Source organism: Erinaceus europaeus, chromosome 7, assembly GCF_950295315.1.
Source record: "Erinaceus europaeus chromosome 7, mEriEur2.1, whole genome shotgun sequence".
NCBI lineage: Eukaryota > Metazoa > Chordata > Mammalia > Eulipotyphla > Erinaceidae > Erinaceus > Erinaceus europaeus.
In genome coordinates this window covers 24235776-24252883 of record NC_080168.1, presented here as the reverse complement: position 1 = coordinate 24252883, position 17108 = coordinate 24235776, and the positions used below count along the sequence as shown (strand labels likewise).

The following is a 17108-nucleotide window of genomic DNA, read 5'->3' as shown; positions in this document are numbered from 1 at the left end:
GTGATACAACAGATAGAGGGGGGAGAAATACAAAGAGACACCTGCAGCTCTGGTTCATTATTTGTGAAGCTTTTCCCTTGCAGGTGGGGAAAGGGGAAAGGGGGCTTGAACCAGGTCCTTGCTCATGATAATGCATGAATTAACCAGTGCACTACTGCCTGTCCTGGGCCTATAAATAGTTTTTAACTTAGTTTGACACCTCCAGTTCCTAAGGATTTATGGTGAGCCTAATGAGGCAGCCAGTTCTTTTTGAATTGGACTCCTTTTCCCACCCTCGCTCCCATCCATCCATCCATCCATCCATCCACCCACCCACCCACCCATCCATCATTTTGTTAGCATTAATTTACAGAATAATGTTAACACAGGGCTAGTTTTTTATCTTCCTGAAATACACATCTTCACACCACCCCCACCAATAAGTCAATCTTCTTCTTCTAGCGTTTGCCCTTCTTCCGTAGCCAGTCAACAGCAAAGCTGTCAGGAGCTGCTTGTTGCTGGCTTTGAAAGTGACTGGGATCCATGTGGATTCAGTTGGCTAGGAAGGATCGTCAGTTTCCCCAATGAATGGGTACTCACGGGATGCACTACGAGAAGGTCGATCCAATGCAACCCAATAAGTCAATACTACTGTGTATTGGTTACCCCACACTCTACTCCCTACTCTCTTCCTACAACTCCTTGTCCAGAGTCCTTTATTTTGATATTTGTCTCCTTCTAACATCCACAGCAGTCTGGCTACTCATTTTGTACAGCTCATAGGTCAGCCTAAAAGCTTTGATAATCCTTCATTTGAATGTGGTCATTCTTCTCTTTAAACCATATGCTTAAATCCTGGTCCTTTTTTTTTTTCCAGGAAGAAAATGTTAAAACTGTCTTGATGAACCCAAATATTGCTTCAGTGCAGACCAATGAAGTGGGCTTAAAACAAGCAGATGTTGTCTACTTTCTCCCCATCACACCTCAGTTTGTCACAGAGGTCATCAAGGCAGAAAGGCCAGATGGCTTAATTCTAGGCATGGGTGGCCAGACAGCTTTGAACTGCGGTGAGTTTTCAGTTTAATTGTAGAGTTTTGGCTCATGAACTTATATATGGTCTTTTTTGTTTGAATTCATCTAACAATTGTGCTCTTTGTACTCATAAAACCTTTTCTCTAATGTGTGAGGAAGCATGTAGCAAAGTACTAGCTGAAAATATCCTATTATGAATGCTATTAGTTTATTTCACAGAAATCTGTTCCTTTATACTCCAAGGTGGAAGTGTATGTTTCTTAGATTTCTCTATTTTACCCCAGAATATTTTCTTCTCATTACTAGCAAAAGCATAAGAACAATTATAAAATTATAAAAATAAATACTTACATAGATTAAATGTTCTTATATATCAAATCTTGTGGCATTTGACATTCATATATATTAAATTGTCAGAAAAGCCACGTTATATTTTTATATAGATAAACATGGAAAAATACTTTACTAACAACCCAAGTTGTTTATGGTAACAATAATGCATCTCTATACCATTCTGTTATGAGCCTGCTGAGTCCAGTGCTCTCTCCTTTTGAAATGCTCCAGATCTTTGAAACTAGGTCATGGAAACTAGAGAGTTGGAGCAAATAGTTAATAATATAATTTGAGTGTCAAATATAAAGGACTTGGTCACATTTAGATAGCAAGTTAATGAAAACACAACAGTCATGATGCTTTTTATCCTAAAGAGTCACCTGTATTATTGAGGTTATCTAGATAAAATAATCTTTATCACAATAGATCTCAGATGGAAAAGAAAATATACTAAATTATTAAGATTCAATGTAATACTGCAATGTCTGTTACACTCATTTATATTATAGAGTTGTGTAAAGAAGATTGTAAAGTAGGTAAAAGCAGCAGCAGCTAACACTTTTTGTAGACTTTGGAATATTAAAAAAAATGTTTTAACCCCAAGAATAATTTTATTATGAACTATGGTGACTCTATGAAGGTAAGTAAAAATTCAAAAAGTTATTCAGGTATTTGTCAAAAGCCATAAAAGTTTGAAAATTTTAAATTGATTAAATTTGGTTCTCCCACAGGGGTGGAACTATTCAAGAGAGGTGTGCTCAAGGAGTATGGTGTGAAAGTTCTGGGGACTTCAGTCGAGTCCATTATGGCCACAGAAGATAGACAACTGTTTTCAGACAAACTAAATGAGATAAATGAAAAAATTGCTCCAAGCTTTGCTGTGGAATCGGTAAGGAGTATTTGTTAGAGATAAATAAGCTATTACATTTAATTTTAGGGAGAACAATGTTTTATGCTTAAAAATAAAAGTCAAAACTAATATGCTTGCATACATTTTCTTCCAAAAATGTGATATTTAATGCTGAAATATTAGTAATAGGAAACAGTTTTTCATCTTGCAAAATGAAAACAAAAGTGCAGAGAGGAAGTCAGTTGGTCAGTGGTTGAAGTGCTACTGAATCTCAAATCTTCTGAATTAACAATTTAAAACCAAACTGCTTTGCAATTTCAAAGTTTTTTCTTTTTCTCTTATTCCTAAGACATGTCCCAGATCTTGTATGTGTGAATGGCCTGCAAGTGGGAAATTTAAATTTTCTTCTTAGAATAAATAAACACTTTGGAATGAAACTGTCTAGAAAAATCCACTGAATCTAATTCAGAACATTTATGACTGAAAAAAGCTGTAGTTAAGATGTCTACAGAGGACAGATCATTTTGCATTTCTATTAATCATTTCCCATAATATATTACACCTATTGACAAGGCATTATCAGATGCCAGAAAAGAGTCACCTTTTTTTTTTTTAGGATTGTTTTTGCCCTTGGTTTATGATTATAGACATATAAGATGTCAGTGAAGTGGGGTGCTAGAAATACAGCTTTTGATGCAGTTTCTCTATTTGTAGAAATAGGCAGCTCCTTAGGGATAAGGCAAGTATAGCTGGGGTAGTTAAAAGCGGGTCATGTATGTTTCAGAACAGAATGCTGTCAGATATATTCCATATTACAAAGCTGTCGATCAGGAATAATCCCAGGATAGCTCTGGTGAACGTTTGGAATCTTCCTGCCATGCATCTATTCTTTTATTGCCAGATTTAATTATGGCTTTGCTTCCTCAGGATAGGGAAACAGGCATATGGGAAAGGTGTAATTACATTCCCATTGGTAGTGTAATAATATTCCATGACAGAAAAATATAGCCAACATATGCTGTATTTTGTATGTTAAAAAAAAAATCCATGCTTCTGGGACTAGTCTGTGACTGAACTTGGAAAATGAAAAATCTTTTTCTTTATAGTATTCCTAATGGCTCATTGCAGTAACACCCAGCTAATTTTCAGCAGCAGAAAACATTGTTTCATTAAGAGGTGAAAATTTAAAACTAAATTAAAAAAATTCAATATGGCTCCCATTCTTAAATTGATGATTGCATCTACTTTGGATTTGACTTTACTTTTTATGCAGTAAAGCAAAAATTTCCCCATTGGCCAAAGAAGTGACTTTACTGCATTTCTGATAATCCAAAACTTTTTAAAAAGATTCTTTTAAAAACATTTTTTTGCAATTATGAGAGGACTAGGGAAGCAGCATAATGGTTTAAGTAAACAGACTTTCATGCCTGAGGCACTGGAGGTTCTATTTTCAATCCTTGAAATCACCAAAAACCAAAGTGGAGAACATCCCTGCTAATAAAATTACTATAATAGAAAGTGTAAGAGAGGAGGGTAAGTGAAAGAGGACTATATCATCACCATACTCTTCATTAAACCACTGCCAGGTATTGAACCGGTATCCTGTGGGGTCGCAAGGATGCAACTTAGTTCTCCAAAAGGATGAGCTATTTGTATCATATAATTTACTTCAGATTGTTTTTTTTTTTTTAAGGATCTGAGAGAATATAAAAGTATTTCATTTTCATTCTCCCCAAGTAAACTGATGTACCTGAACTGCTGAATCTTGCCACTGTCAATTCTGCTAGCACAATTAGCTTTTGAATATTAAAGTCTTTGTTCTTTATGACAGATTGAGGATGCTCTGAAGGCAGCAGACAAAATTGGCTATCCAGTGATGATTCGTTCTGCTTATGCCCTTGGTGGGTTGGGCTCAGGCATCTGTCCTAATAAGGAGACCTTGGTGGACCTCAGTACAAAAGTATGTATTCTCACAGACCAAATTCTGAGCAACCAAAAAAAAAAAAAAAACACTTCACATACCCTTTCAGTTAGAGGAAGTTATGTAGATGACAAATGCAAAATTATCTATTCACTAAATCTCTGCGTGTTCTCTAAGAGTATTGTCAGAAAATGTCACCCAAGGAAGGAAAATATAGTACAGTTACTATGTTTGAACAGAGTTAAGATGGCCCTGGGTTTACTAATGGTTATGCTAACTAAAGCCCGTCGTTAGTGTCTTGTCTGTTAACGTAAGTGCTGTGAACTCAATCTAGTTCCATCTTCCTCTGCTTTAAAATCTCCAAAATATGCTTCATGGTAGTATCCATATCAGCAGTTAATGGATGGAATATAATGGACTGTTTTCCAGTGTTTTTTAAATTTTTTTTGAGGCAGTATGATGTGAATTATAGTAGCTAAGTGAGGGGGAAAAAAAAGAAAGAAGGAAAAAAAATACACACTGAGAAGTTTAGTTTTTTCTCCAATTCAGGAGTTTAAAATATGTACAGAATAAAGTGCCCTGGTGTCATAAATGAGTGAACTTTCTGCCAGCTGCAGCAGACACATGTAAACAAAAGTGAGATCTGAGTGTTTGTATTCTCTGTCAAAATCACTTTACCATCTCACTTATTACTTCTTTAAAATTTTTTTAACTTATAAAATGAAAATATTGACAAGACTATAAGATAGGAGGGGTACATTTCCACACAATTCCCACCCCCAGAACTTATTATCCAATTCTCTCCCTTGACAGCTTCCCTATTCTTTATCCCTCTGCGAGTATGGACCCAGAATTATGGGGTACAGAAGGTGGAAGGTCTGGCTTCTGTAATTGCTTCCCCACTGAACATAGGCATTGAGGAAATTGGTATGCTCCAAACCATAATTTAAAAATTAACTCAGAAAAAAAAATGTTTCAAGAGAGCAGATAATTGTGCCCACATTTTGTTCTCACAGGATAGAAAAATATTTGTGTCACAATAATCGTCTGTTGAATAAATGAATGAACCAGTCAAGAACCTGCATAATTTATGACAATGAATTTGAAAAAAAAATCCTGAGAAATATTCTTTTATTTTCTTTTTCCTTTTCCTCCTCCTCTTTCTTCTCCTTTTTTTTGTAACCAGGGTTATCATTGGGGTTTGGTGATACAAGTCTATAATTCCCAGTGGTCATTTCCCCCTTTTTCTTCTATTTTTTATTGGATAGATCAGAGAGAAATCAAGAAGGGAGGACTAGATAGAAAGAGAGACAACTGCAGACCTACTTATGAAGGGTACCACCTGTAGGTGGGAGCTGGGTCTCAAACCTGTGTTCTTGCTCATGGTAACCTATGTGTCTTAATCTGATGCTCCACCACCTGACCCTGAGATATTTTTTTTGTAGTCAATTATTTATTAGTAAGGAAGAGAAGAGGTCTGGTGTTATAGTTCACTTGGATAGTATCATGCTTTGGCATGTGTATGACTTAGGTTCAAGCTCAGCCCTCACAGTTAATATTTTAATACAATAATATTTCTATTACTGCCTTTAATAACACTCTGTACATTTCCTCTCCCCCCTTTATCTATCTATCATCTGCCTATCTTCCACTGTGTAGGAAGCTAATATGAACCCTGTGTTTTTTTAATCTGAAAACTTTACAGTGAAGACAACTTTGAGATACGATAAATTTTAATTGTTCCCAAATATCCATTATTCTCCATTAGAATTCAGAGTTTTCCTCAGTTTGTAACCTTTGTTTTCCAGACTTCCATTTTTAGCAGGCAATCCTAATGACAAATTAGTCATTATTAATTTGTTAATATTGTCTACAGACTGCAAACCACTTTGAAAACCTCATCATGGGCAGCTGTGAGGCAACTGTGTTATATTTTTAGTTACATGTGGAACCTTTCCTATTGACTGAGGCTTAAAAAATAGGTTTGAGACAAATTATGGAAAAAGCACACTGAATTATTATTTCATTACAGGGCTGCTGATAATTAAAAAAAAATCAAACTATTTTTTTTTCCAGTTGCCTTCTCTTTCTTTCACTGCCACTGTAAATCAAATGAATAGGAAACAAAATGACATTTCAGTCTGGGATTCTCAGCCACTAAATGACCTCTGGTCAGAGACTGCTTCTTTTGTGTTTGGGTTGAGTTTGCTACCCGCTGGTGGGAACTCAGTAAATATGAAATGACAATTATACTCACTCATATTTGTTTAATCAGGCATACATGATATATGGCTCAGAGTATTTAGGCACTTAGGCAGTGATTAGCCATAATAATAATCACAAATGATTCTTCTAATTCCCAAGTTTCCTATGCCATCTTGGCTAACTGTTTACAACTATCATCTCCTTTCTTCTCATCAACCTCAACTGACTTTCATTGTGCATGTCACTATACAAAGCACCCTCAGCTATTTTAGAAAAAGCCAGAGTCTTTAGACTTATTTTCCCCTATTTATTCACACTTACCACATTTTCTGGTTTCACAGAAGCCTGGATGCTGAAATAATTTCATTTCCCTCTGCCTGATTGCTCAATTATTTTCTCTTTTTCCTAAATTAGTTTGATTTAATGTCATATCAGCACTCTGAATGGCAAACCTCCGTAATGTAAATCAAGCATATTCACTATAGGATGCTATTCCCACTACCTCATTGATTTTCTGACACATTGTGCCTTCTGGAACAGAGGGGGAAGATGGAGACTGGGTTTGAGATTTCAGTACTGAGCTGCTTTAGGAAAGGACATCATATATAAGCCACTGCCCTTTCTTATTCTGTAACACCTTTTTGTCACCAATATCTAGGCCTTCGCTATGACACCCCAGATTCTGGTGGAGAGGTCAGTGACAGGTTGGAAAGAAATTGAATATGAAGTAGTTCGAGATGCCGATGACAATTGTGTCACAGTCTGTAACATGGAAAATGTTGACGCCATGGGTGTTCACACAGGTACGCAGAGAATCTTCAAGAAGTATAATAATGACTTCTGATCACATCTTTGGTGGTCCATGCCTGTTTTTACAAAGTTCTTTAAAAAATTGACTTCCTTGACAAGCTAGTGTAAGTTTTACACATATATTTTATAGCAATGAAAAGGTTCTCACATTTAATTTGATTCTCACAAAAGCTCTATGAATAATGTATACGTATTCTCATTTTTTTGGAGAAAGGGACAAAATAAGAGATTTAGTGAAGGTAAAATCTAGAGGGATTGACCTTAAGAAGAGTGTAGAAGAGAATTTAAAAGAGACAAGAGTATTAGTCACTATGTCGATTAGAAAATATCATATGTGACAGCAATAGGTTACTCAGAAAGGGGAAAGTAGTCAGAAGAAGACACTTTAGGTCTTAGAAATACTGGATTTTAGGTGTACTTGGAAGTTTCAGAAACAGGAGTTAAACATGTGGAGTGAGATTTTAAGATACTGAGCCTCTGATACATGCAGTGGAAGTCATTGGTATGATGGAAATAACTGAAGCTGGAAGAACAGATGAGTATGTAAAGGGAGAAACAACAATAGGATTACATCTCAGGAAACATTTAAAATGATGGGGCAGGAAGAAAGGAAGGGTCAGTGTTAAAGAAAAAAGGAGGAAGTGCTTGGGAAGAACATAGGGTAGCACTCAATAAGTCACTGGATACTGAACAATATTAAAGAACTTTGGCTTGGTCTCCATCAAATGCTGTGAAAGGTCCAGACTGAGGATTTCACTTGTCTTTTGGAATATCCAAGAAAACGGTTTTAGTACAAAATCGACTATGTGATTCATAGTGAGAAGAATTATATGGGACGAGTGATAAATGTTACTGGTAAACTTTCAAGAAACTTAGTCATGCAAAGAATGAAGGAGAAGATTCTTGTGATTGTTAATATTGGGGGAGAATAATTGTGAGCTTGTAGAGGTTTGTATATGTTTATAGACAGGAGGGATGGTGCTATAAGTCTGAGACTGAAGATAAATGGGGATAGGAAGGGTAGAGACAGAAAGCAGACAAATTAGCCAGTCTGGGAGAAGAGACCAATGTTCTGTGGAAGGAAGTCCTTGAGAGAAAGGTTATTTGATATAAAGAGACGAGAAAACTGAATAAATTAATGTTTAGTCAGTAAATATGTAACTGGAATGTTTTATTTATTTTACTTATTTGGGTAGAGATAGAGAGAAATTGAAAGGAAATGGGGGGATAAAGAAGGAGAAAGAGAAACATCTACAGCACAGCTTCACCATTTGTGAAGCTTTCCTCCTGCAGGTGGAGATCAAGACGTCCTTGCATACTGTAATGTGTAAAGCTCAAGCAGTTGTACCACCAAGCAGTCCTTGACTGAAATTTTGGTAGCTAGATAGACATAGAAAATGTTATTATTTTGGGGGCCGGTGGTAGCGCAGTGGGGTGCGCACATGGTGCAAAGTACAAGGACCTGTGTGAGGATCCTGGTTCGAGCCCCCAGCTCCCCACCTGCAGGGGAGTCACTTCACAAGCAGTGAAGTAGGTCTGCAGGTGTCTAACTTTCTCTCCCCGTCTCTGTGTACCCCACTTCTCTCCATTTCTCTCCATCCTATCCAACAGCAGTGACAGCAATAACAACAATAATAGTCACAATAACAACGATAAACAACAAGGGCAACAAAAGGGAAGAAATGGCCTCCAGGAGCAGTGGATTCATAGTGAAAGCACCAAGCCCCAGCAATAACCCTGAGGGCAAAAAAAAAAAAAAAAAAAAGAGAAAAAAAGAAAAAAGAAAAAGAAAAGAAAAGAAAATGTTACTATTTTTTTCTTTTTCTTTTGAATGGAGCACTCTTTCAGCAATGGCTGTTAGTGGTTCTTGGACCTCTCATGTGAATGTCATGTGTTTTCCTGCTTCACTAGCACTCTAGCCTTGAGGGGATTTCTATAAATAGTGTGTATAAATAGTGTGTATCGAGTAATACAGGTATAACATGAATCAGGAAGAATAACACCTTGATGTGCCTTATACAAGTCAGCATAATTCAACAAGCTTCTATACCATTTTGTGTCTGTATCACACAAATGGAGTGCCACATTACTAGGATTAGCTATTTAGAAACGTCACCCAAGAATGCATTTTTCTTTCCTATACAGGTGATTCAGTCGTCGTGGCCCCTGCCCAGACACTCTCCAATGCAGAGTTTCAGATGCTGAGACAAACTTCAATCAATGTGGTTCGCCACTTGGGCATTGTGGGTGAATGCAACATCCAATTTGCCCTTCATCCTACCTCAATGGAATACTGCATTATTGAAGTGAATGCCAGACTGTCTCGAAGCTCTGCCCTAGCTTCAAAGGCCACTGGGTAAGATGAGAATGATTGACTATGGATCTGCAGATACTCTGTAGACAGGGTTGGAAAATTGATAGCTATTGGAAAACTGTGCTGCATTTCCAAACTCTAGTCCCTATTTCTGTATGCTGGCTTCAAATCATTTAGGACCCTAAGGACATAGTTATTAATGAGCTTGCTGCCAGATTGAGGCAAATGGTATTGCTAGCTGGCTTTGTTTGCTGGCTAATCATAAACTAATCAAATCTGGGTGGTCAAAGCAGACTGCAAAAAATCTGCTTCTTAATTGCACTTTGCAGATGCTGTTAAAAAGTGCAAATTAATCCTTGATTTTAGTTTTAAACTGGCTCTTTCAGGTATAGAGCGAGTGCTAGTCAAGTAAGATAGCTTGTTCAATTCAGGCATGTGACGTGCCTGCCTTGTTAAAAAATAAAATTCTGTAAGACTGAACAATGTAGGGTTTTTCTGTAGGTGAATATTAAAACCATACAAATAAAAGTTGCTATTCACATAACAAGTGCTAATAAGCATATTTGGAGGGAAATTTATTAATAGCTTTTGCTTTGTGTAATACATTTAGTGCTTGACAAATTACATGGTTATTAAGTAAGCAAATACATACCTCTAAAGATGCTGTATGCAGTTGCACCATGCTGTACTGAGACGTGGAAAGCACCCAGCCATAAGCAAATCGGGAGACCTGGACTTTGGAGCTCTCACTAACTGTGTGACTTTGAGCACATCATTTAAATTATCTCTATACTTTGACTCATGTGTTAGATGTGGAGTTGTACTAAATGATCAGTATGTAATTCTTCTACTTAGTTTCTCGAAACACAGGTTCCACAAATAATAACTCAGAGGAGAGAGCCAAATTTCCAGATGGTTGGTTTTTTTTAAGGTGCTCAGCAGAAATTATTTCAGAGATAATTTGGAAATGGAGTAAAGACTTAAATTTGAGAAGTTTATATTTTCTGACCATGACCTCTTCCATAGCATTAGTTAAAACTCTATAGTTTTCTTAGGCACAAACTTATGTGTGTGGGATATATGTGTAGTTCTTAAAAAGAATACTTGGCAGTTCTTATTTTAGGGCTGTGAGTGTTTTGTTTATCAAGAAAGTTACTGATACCAGATTGAAGAGATGAAGTTTAGGAGTTGTGTCTGTGTTTATTTGACATAGAGAAGAAGTCTTTTGTAGTCTGTGCCTTTCTGTTTTATCATGACTCACATGATAGTAGAAGTGACTATGAAAGATTCACAGAGCAGAGAGCCAGGTTTACTTTGCATACAAGTATATAATATTAAAACTTCTAGGTAAGAAAAATGTATGTTTGGAGTTGTTTTTAACACTTTTGAATGAAAGGTAAAATTGTATCTTCCCTTTATAGTTACCCATTGGCATTCATTGCTGCAAAGATTGCCCTGGGAATCCCACTTCCAGAAATCAAGAATGTTGTTTCAGGGAAGACATCAGCCTGCTTTGAGCCTAGCTTGGATTACATGGTTACCAAAATTCCTCGTTGGGATCTTGATCGTTTTCATGGAACAACCAGCCGAATTGGCAGCTCTATGAAAAGTGTCGGAGAGGTGAGTCTTGATGGATGCTGGGTTCAGAATATGTGTGAATTCTAAATATATAAACAGAACCAAATGTGAAAGAAAATATGAAATACAGGATTTATAAGGACTTCACTTCCTTTTAATGTTTCAATCTCTTCCCACTATGGGGCTAATGTAAGTCACTTGTTACATGGATATTTAGTCAATTCTTTTTTTTTTTTTAAGATTTTAAAAAATATATTATTTTTTCCCCTTTTGTTGCCCTTATTGTTTTTTATTGTTGTAGTTATTATTGTTGTTATTGATGTCGTCGTTGTTGACTAGGACAGAGAGAAGTGGAGAGAGGAGGTGAAGACAGAGAGAGGGAGAGAAAGATAAGACCCCTGCAGACCTGCTTCACCGCCTGTGAAGCGACCCCCTCCCTGCAGGTGGGGAGCCTGGGGCTCAAACCAGGGTGCACTTAACCTGCTGCACTACTACCTGACCCTCTATTTAGTCAATTCTAAGAGCTTCTGTTCAAAAAGAGAATTCAGATATGGTTGTTTATAATAAATACACATACAGGGAAAACACATACTACTCTGTCATCATGCTTTTGATGTTTTTTAGTTGTTTAATACGTAAACGAATTTTTACTATCTAAATCATTTGAGCAAAGTTTTATCTGAGAGCAATAGAAACCAGAGCAAGTGCCTCCAGTACACATGACACTGGAGACAGGACTGGGAGCCTCTGCATGTGCTGATACTGTGCATTATCAGCTGAGCTAGCTCCTCAGCCAGCAGCATATTACTTTATCTCATCACTGTCTCTGTACCACCATCTATTATGATGTAGTGATTTATGTTGGCCTCTATTTCCTGACAAAGATCACAGCTTAAACTAAGACTAATCATTTCAGAAATCCTTGTCACTAATGACAAAAAAAAAAAGTATCACCAATACAGGGAAAAGGAGAAAAAAAAAAGACATTTTACTGGTCATATTCCCACAGTAAAGAGGCAGAATTATTACTATTTTCCTTTATTGTATTTCTGAGATAGTAATGGAGAATTGTAGAATAATGACAGATAAGGAACAACTTGACCTTTTAAAATAAAATGCCTTTTTAGTTACAAAATGCTGAATAGTCATATTATTTCCTTTTTAGTTGTTTTATATCTTATATTTTCTGCTATGATTTTTCTGTGAACAAAAGAATTGTCAATTGTATTCAAATATTATGAAAAGTTGTATTGGCAGTGTTCCTGCCAAATAACACACACACACACACACACACACACACACACACACACACACACACATATATATATATATATATACATTTTATAAGAAGTATCATTTCTAAAAATAAGATAATTTTGTGGTCTTTTTATTAGAACTTTTAATTATAATTTAAATTTAATTTAATTTTAATTTTCTTTTTATTATTGCCACCAGGGTTATTGCTGGAGCATGGTGCTGGCACTACAAATCCCAGTGATTATTTTTCCTTTTTTTTTTTTTCCCTATTTTTCATTATATAAGACAGAGAAAAATTGAGAGAGGATGGGGATATAGAAAGAGGGAGAGATAGACACCTGCAGACCTGCTTCCTGCTTGTGAAGCAGACCTCCCTGCAGGTAGGGAGTGGGGGCTCGAACCCTAGTCCTTGGCTTTTGGTAATATATGTGCTTAACCAGATGTGCCACTGCCCAGCTCCCTGTTGTCTAGCTTTTCAAATACTACTGTGCATAAAAAATTGCTTATACCTGAATTGGGCTAATATTTTTCCTACCCCTGCTCTTCAGAAACTTCCCTTACTTCTAATTAAATTTGGAGCAATGTGAAAGGTTATCTCTTTGGCTTTAGTGACCTTTGAGCATGTACATCACCACATCATCAACATGAAGATTTACTAAGCTGACATTAGTGGGAATTTGGGTCTATTTGGGGAATCACAGACCTTTTGGAAGGAAGCATTGCAACTGTTATTATTTTAAACAGGAGACCCAACATGCACAGCTGTCTGTTATTCCATGGAAAAATTCAAAGTGTTTATTGACTGAAAGTAACTGGGTAGGCATCAAGGTCAATTTAAGTTTAGTTCTGAATTGTAACTTGTCCAAACTGAATCACCAAACTAAATGGCTTTTTCAATTGATTATTGTACAGTTGGCAGTAAAACTTGGAGGAGTACATAACAAATTTGTCATGGAGACTTTAATCTCCACCTATATTCACAATCTCTATCTTTCAGTATTTATTATGGTTCTTAAGGTTCTGTTAATAGGGACCAGGGGGGTAGAAAGCATGATGGTTATGCAAAGAAACTCCCATGCCCAAGGCTCCAAAGTTCTAGGTCCAGTTCCCCACACTATCATAAAGCAAAGCTGAGCAGTGCCCTGGTAAAGAAAGAAAAAATGTTCTATTAATACTAAAGAAATGCTAAATTAATACAAAATGTAAAGTGCGAAAGGACACCTGGGACATCTGTACAAAAGAGAGGTCTTGTCAAGGGAAGGTCTGTATGCTCTGACCACGGGGTCCTTATTTTTAATACAGTAATCCAGAATAATATAGGTGGTTTCTTCATAAACATCAGAAAATATAGTTAGATATTCTCAGTGGTAAAAGGCAAATGCTAAAGACTCATTGCATCTCTGCTGAAAAGGAAAGAGATTGGTGGTGGTAGATAGCATGATGGTTATGCAAAGAGACTCTCTTGCCTGAGGCTCCAAAGTCCCAGGTTCAATCCCCCATACCACCATAAGCCAGAGCTGAGCAGTGCTCTGCTAAAAAAAAGAGAAAGAAAAAAGAAAACTAGAGAGAAAGAAAAGTAACACCTATAGTGCAAATCATGTCCATCCAATTTGTATTTTGTTCCTAATTCTTTTATGATCAAAAATTCTACTTCTAGTTTTGTTATAACTTAAAGATAGATGAACTAGTTCTCTAAGTATGAGCTCTTAAATGTCCTTTACAGGTCATGGCTATTGGTCGCACCTTTGAAGAGAGTTTCCAGAAAGCTTTACGTATGTGCCATCCATCTATTGATGGCTTCACTTCCCGACTTCCAATGAACAAAGAATGGGCATCCAACCTAGATATCAGAAGAGAATTATCTGACCCATCCAGCACCCGCATCTATGCCATTGCCAAGGTAAGATGGGACAAAGGGTCTAGAGCTACTTTTAGTTTTCAAGGTTTACTCATAAGTGGTCATGCATTCAGGAATTTCTGAAAAAAAATCTAATTCTCTTCAGTATTCTATGGGCTTATATGAATGTCAATTTATTCCACTATTCATGAAACATTACCCTTTCTATTTAACTATAGGCACGAATTTAAGGACACATTTTGTTTTGCAAGATAACCATGTATCAAAGATATTTCTCTATTTCATTAAATGCAGTATCAATATTCTTATTTAAATGTTCTAACATTGGTTTGTCATTTCTATCCCTCTCAATACTTATGCTTTGATAATGTATAAAATTGTATTTTAGATCGAAAGTTACACAAAATGATATCACCTAAGACCTTAGAGCAATATTTATTTATTTGTTTGTTTGTTTATTGTGTGTGTGTTAGATAACATCAACAGACTGCAATGAATTTCCATGAGGATATATTTTTTTTTGAGGATGGTATTATGTAACTTTTATTGTTAGCACCTCCTCCATATTTCTCACTTCTACCCACTAGCTTCCCTTTATGCAAATTAAATGTCATATTAATCTCTCTTCATGTTTATTGTACTTAGTTGTGAAGTTTCAGCTCATGTGATTTTATAAAAGGTGATTTGGGCAGCTGCAATCTGTCTGGTCAGAAATCCCTGAATGACTTTTTGACATTTAAGGAAGCTCAGGCATTAATCCTTCAATAGTCCCTAACCACACTGGAGCTACAGAAAGCCCTGCTGATCATTTGTATGCTTGTGGGATCAGTTGATGAAAATATGAATTTTATCTTTAAAAAGAATTTTGCAGTTTGCCTTTGTACCAATGAAAAAAGTTGCTGTTAGTTGTTTTGAACACACTGAAACTTTTGTGTCCATTTTTTTTTCGAATTCTAAAAAATTGAAGAGTTTCACTGTATATAATCTTTAGCTTTATGACTTCTTTTTATTTTGAACAGACTACTTTATTGGGGAATGTGGTTGTGACTGTGGTTGTCACAGTGTATAGTATCACATCTCCCTGTGACAGGTGTCAGCATAAGACACCCTCCACCAACTCACCTTTCCACTTCAGGTGCCATCAAGCCCACCCACGTTCCTCCTTCAGAGCCCTTGAATTTGCTGCCATAAACCATGCAGAATCTCTAATTTCCATTGTAATTATGGGAGGTACTAATATCTTTTGATGGTAGCCTCTCCATGTTGAGTTTTATGATTTAGAAAATTGTTTTGGGGGGCCAGGCGGTGGCATACCTGGTTAGGTGCACACATTACAGTGCCTGCAGGGGTAAAGCTTCATGAGTGGTGATGCAGGGCTGTAGGTGTCTCTCTGTCTTTTTCTCTCGATCACCTCCTTCCCTCTCAATTTCTCTCCAATAATAAAAAGATTAAAATAAATAAAAAATAATAAATTATTAGAAATAACTCATTTTTGGTGGTGGAGAATGTAGTAGTAGGTAGATATTCTGGAAGGTTACCTTGATTATTGTTCCTTTTTCTATCTTATTTTTAAAAATAATTCATGACATTCATGCATATAAATATGTACATGTAATTGCTTCCCAAAGGATAATATTTTTTAAAGTCTAGCCCTCATTCTTCTGTCATTTTGAGATAGATATTAAAAAATATGTATTCCTTAGTTCTCAGTGAGGTGGTAAAACTCAAGTAAATTTCTTTTTCTTCTTAACAGACTTAAATAGCATGAGGAGTCGAGGAAAAATGAGGACAGTCTCTCTTGTATGTTCAAACAAGGGTTTTGGAATCTGAAGTATAAATTATTGTCTGCCTGAGTGTTAGGAAAGGGACCCAATTTCTGTTGGTTAGAGGTCATCATTACTGTTCATTTCCACAGCAAGCAGGAAACTGGTGATTTTGAGAGTATAAAGGGCTGTAGAGGGCTGAAGGGGAAAAAGAATGAAGGGAGTGTGTAAATCTTTGTTCGCTTTTGTAATTCTTAGAAAAGGGAAAATTGCTCTGAGTTCTGATTTTGCAGCTGTCTTATTTAGGATAAGTGAATCATCATGTCTTTTGATTAGGGAGATTAAATGGCAATGTTTTGAGTTTGGTAAATATTAAAATAGCCACAAACTTAGATGGAGGACATTATGAACTTCATTGCAATCCTGTGAGATGGCAAAGTTGTAGTGTTGGAAGATGAAGTGCTAAGGCTTGCAGGATCTTGCTTTCTATTTGAAACTGTGGATGTGACACTAGTTGTTCTTCTTCAGAGTGAAATGACTACAGGCTGCTAAGTGCCCCTTCCATTTCAGGGAGTTTATAGTGTGTGAAAGTTTCCTTTGTCCAGTCAAAAGCGTCAATCAATACGGTATTTTCCGCTTGTTGTTGGCCAACAAACAATTGTGCCTTTAATCACTTACAAAAGATGAACTATCAAATTCTTAGGGACTTGGTCATAATTACATGGAGAATTAAACAAAGAAATAGAAATGAACCAGAGAATTGAATATGCCCTTAGTTATTCTTGTTAGATGTTACTTCACTCTCCACAGTAGTGCTATGAGTGTGCTTTATCTCAACATTTACAGTCATGGTATTTCTGATTCTAGAAATAAAATTTTCAAAATACTCAACTTCCTGGGTTGTCAAGTAGTAGAGATAATAATACATACATTTTAATGGGATGCAGAAATATAACGTACCATTCTAAAATATATTGTCTTGGAATAATGCCCAATTCCTATTTTATTAGATATATAGTGAGGAATAGGAGCAGACATCTTTTGAATATGAAAATTTTGTCTTTGAAGGTTTATCTCTTTTAAATTGCCCCTCTTTTTTTTTTTTTTTTTTTGCTCAGCTTAATGACCCCTAGTTGTAATTTTGCTCCTGAGAAATCACTAAAGTAAGCTTGAAAAAATGATTGAGCTGCCTATCAGAACAGATGTTA

The 17108-nt window shown here is 36.3% G+C and overlaps 1 protein-coding gene across 1 annotated transcript in view; it reads left to right on the top strand.

Annotated features, from left to right (window-relative positions):
* Nucleotides 1-857: 857 nt before the first annotated feature.
* The window catches only part of CPS1 (carbamoyl-phosphate synthase 1), a 76973-nt gene continuing 60722 nt past the window's right edge, over nt 858-17108 (top strand). Inside the window, exons 1-7 of the mRNA XM_060193971.1 lie at nt 858-1046; nt 2076-2233; nt 4026-4154; nt 6979-7123; nt 9276-9486; nt 10866-11064; nt 14003-14179. Coding sequence (XP_060049954.1) covers nt 881-1046; nt 2076-2233; nt 4026-4154; nt 6979-7123; nt 9276-9486; nt 10866-11064; nt 14003-14179 — 1185 coding nt within the window. The 5' untranslated portion in view covers nt 858-880. The remainder of the gene's footprint in view (nt 1047-2075; nt 2234-4025; nt 4155-6978; nt 7124-9275; nt 9487-10865; nt 11065-14002; nt 14180-17108) is intronic.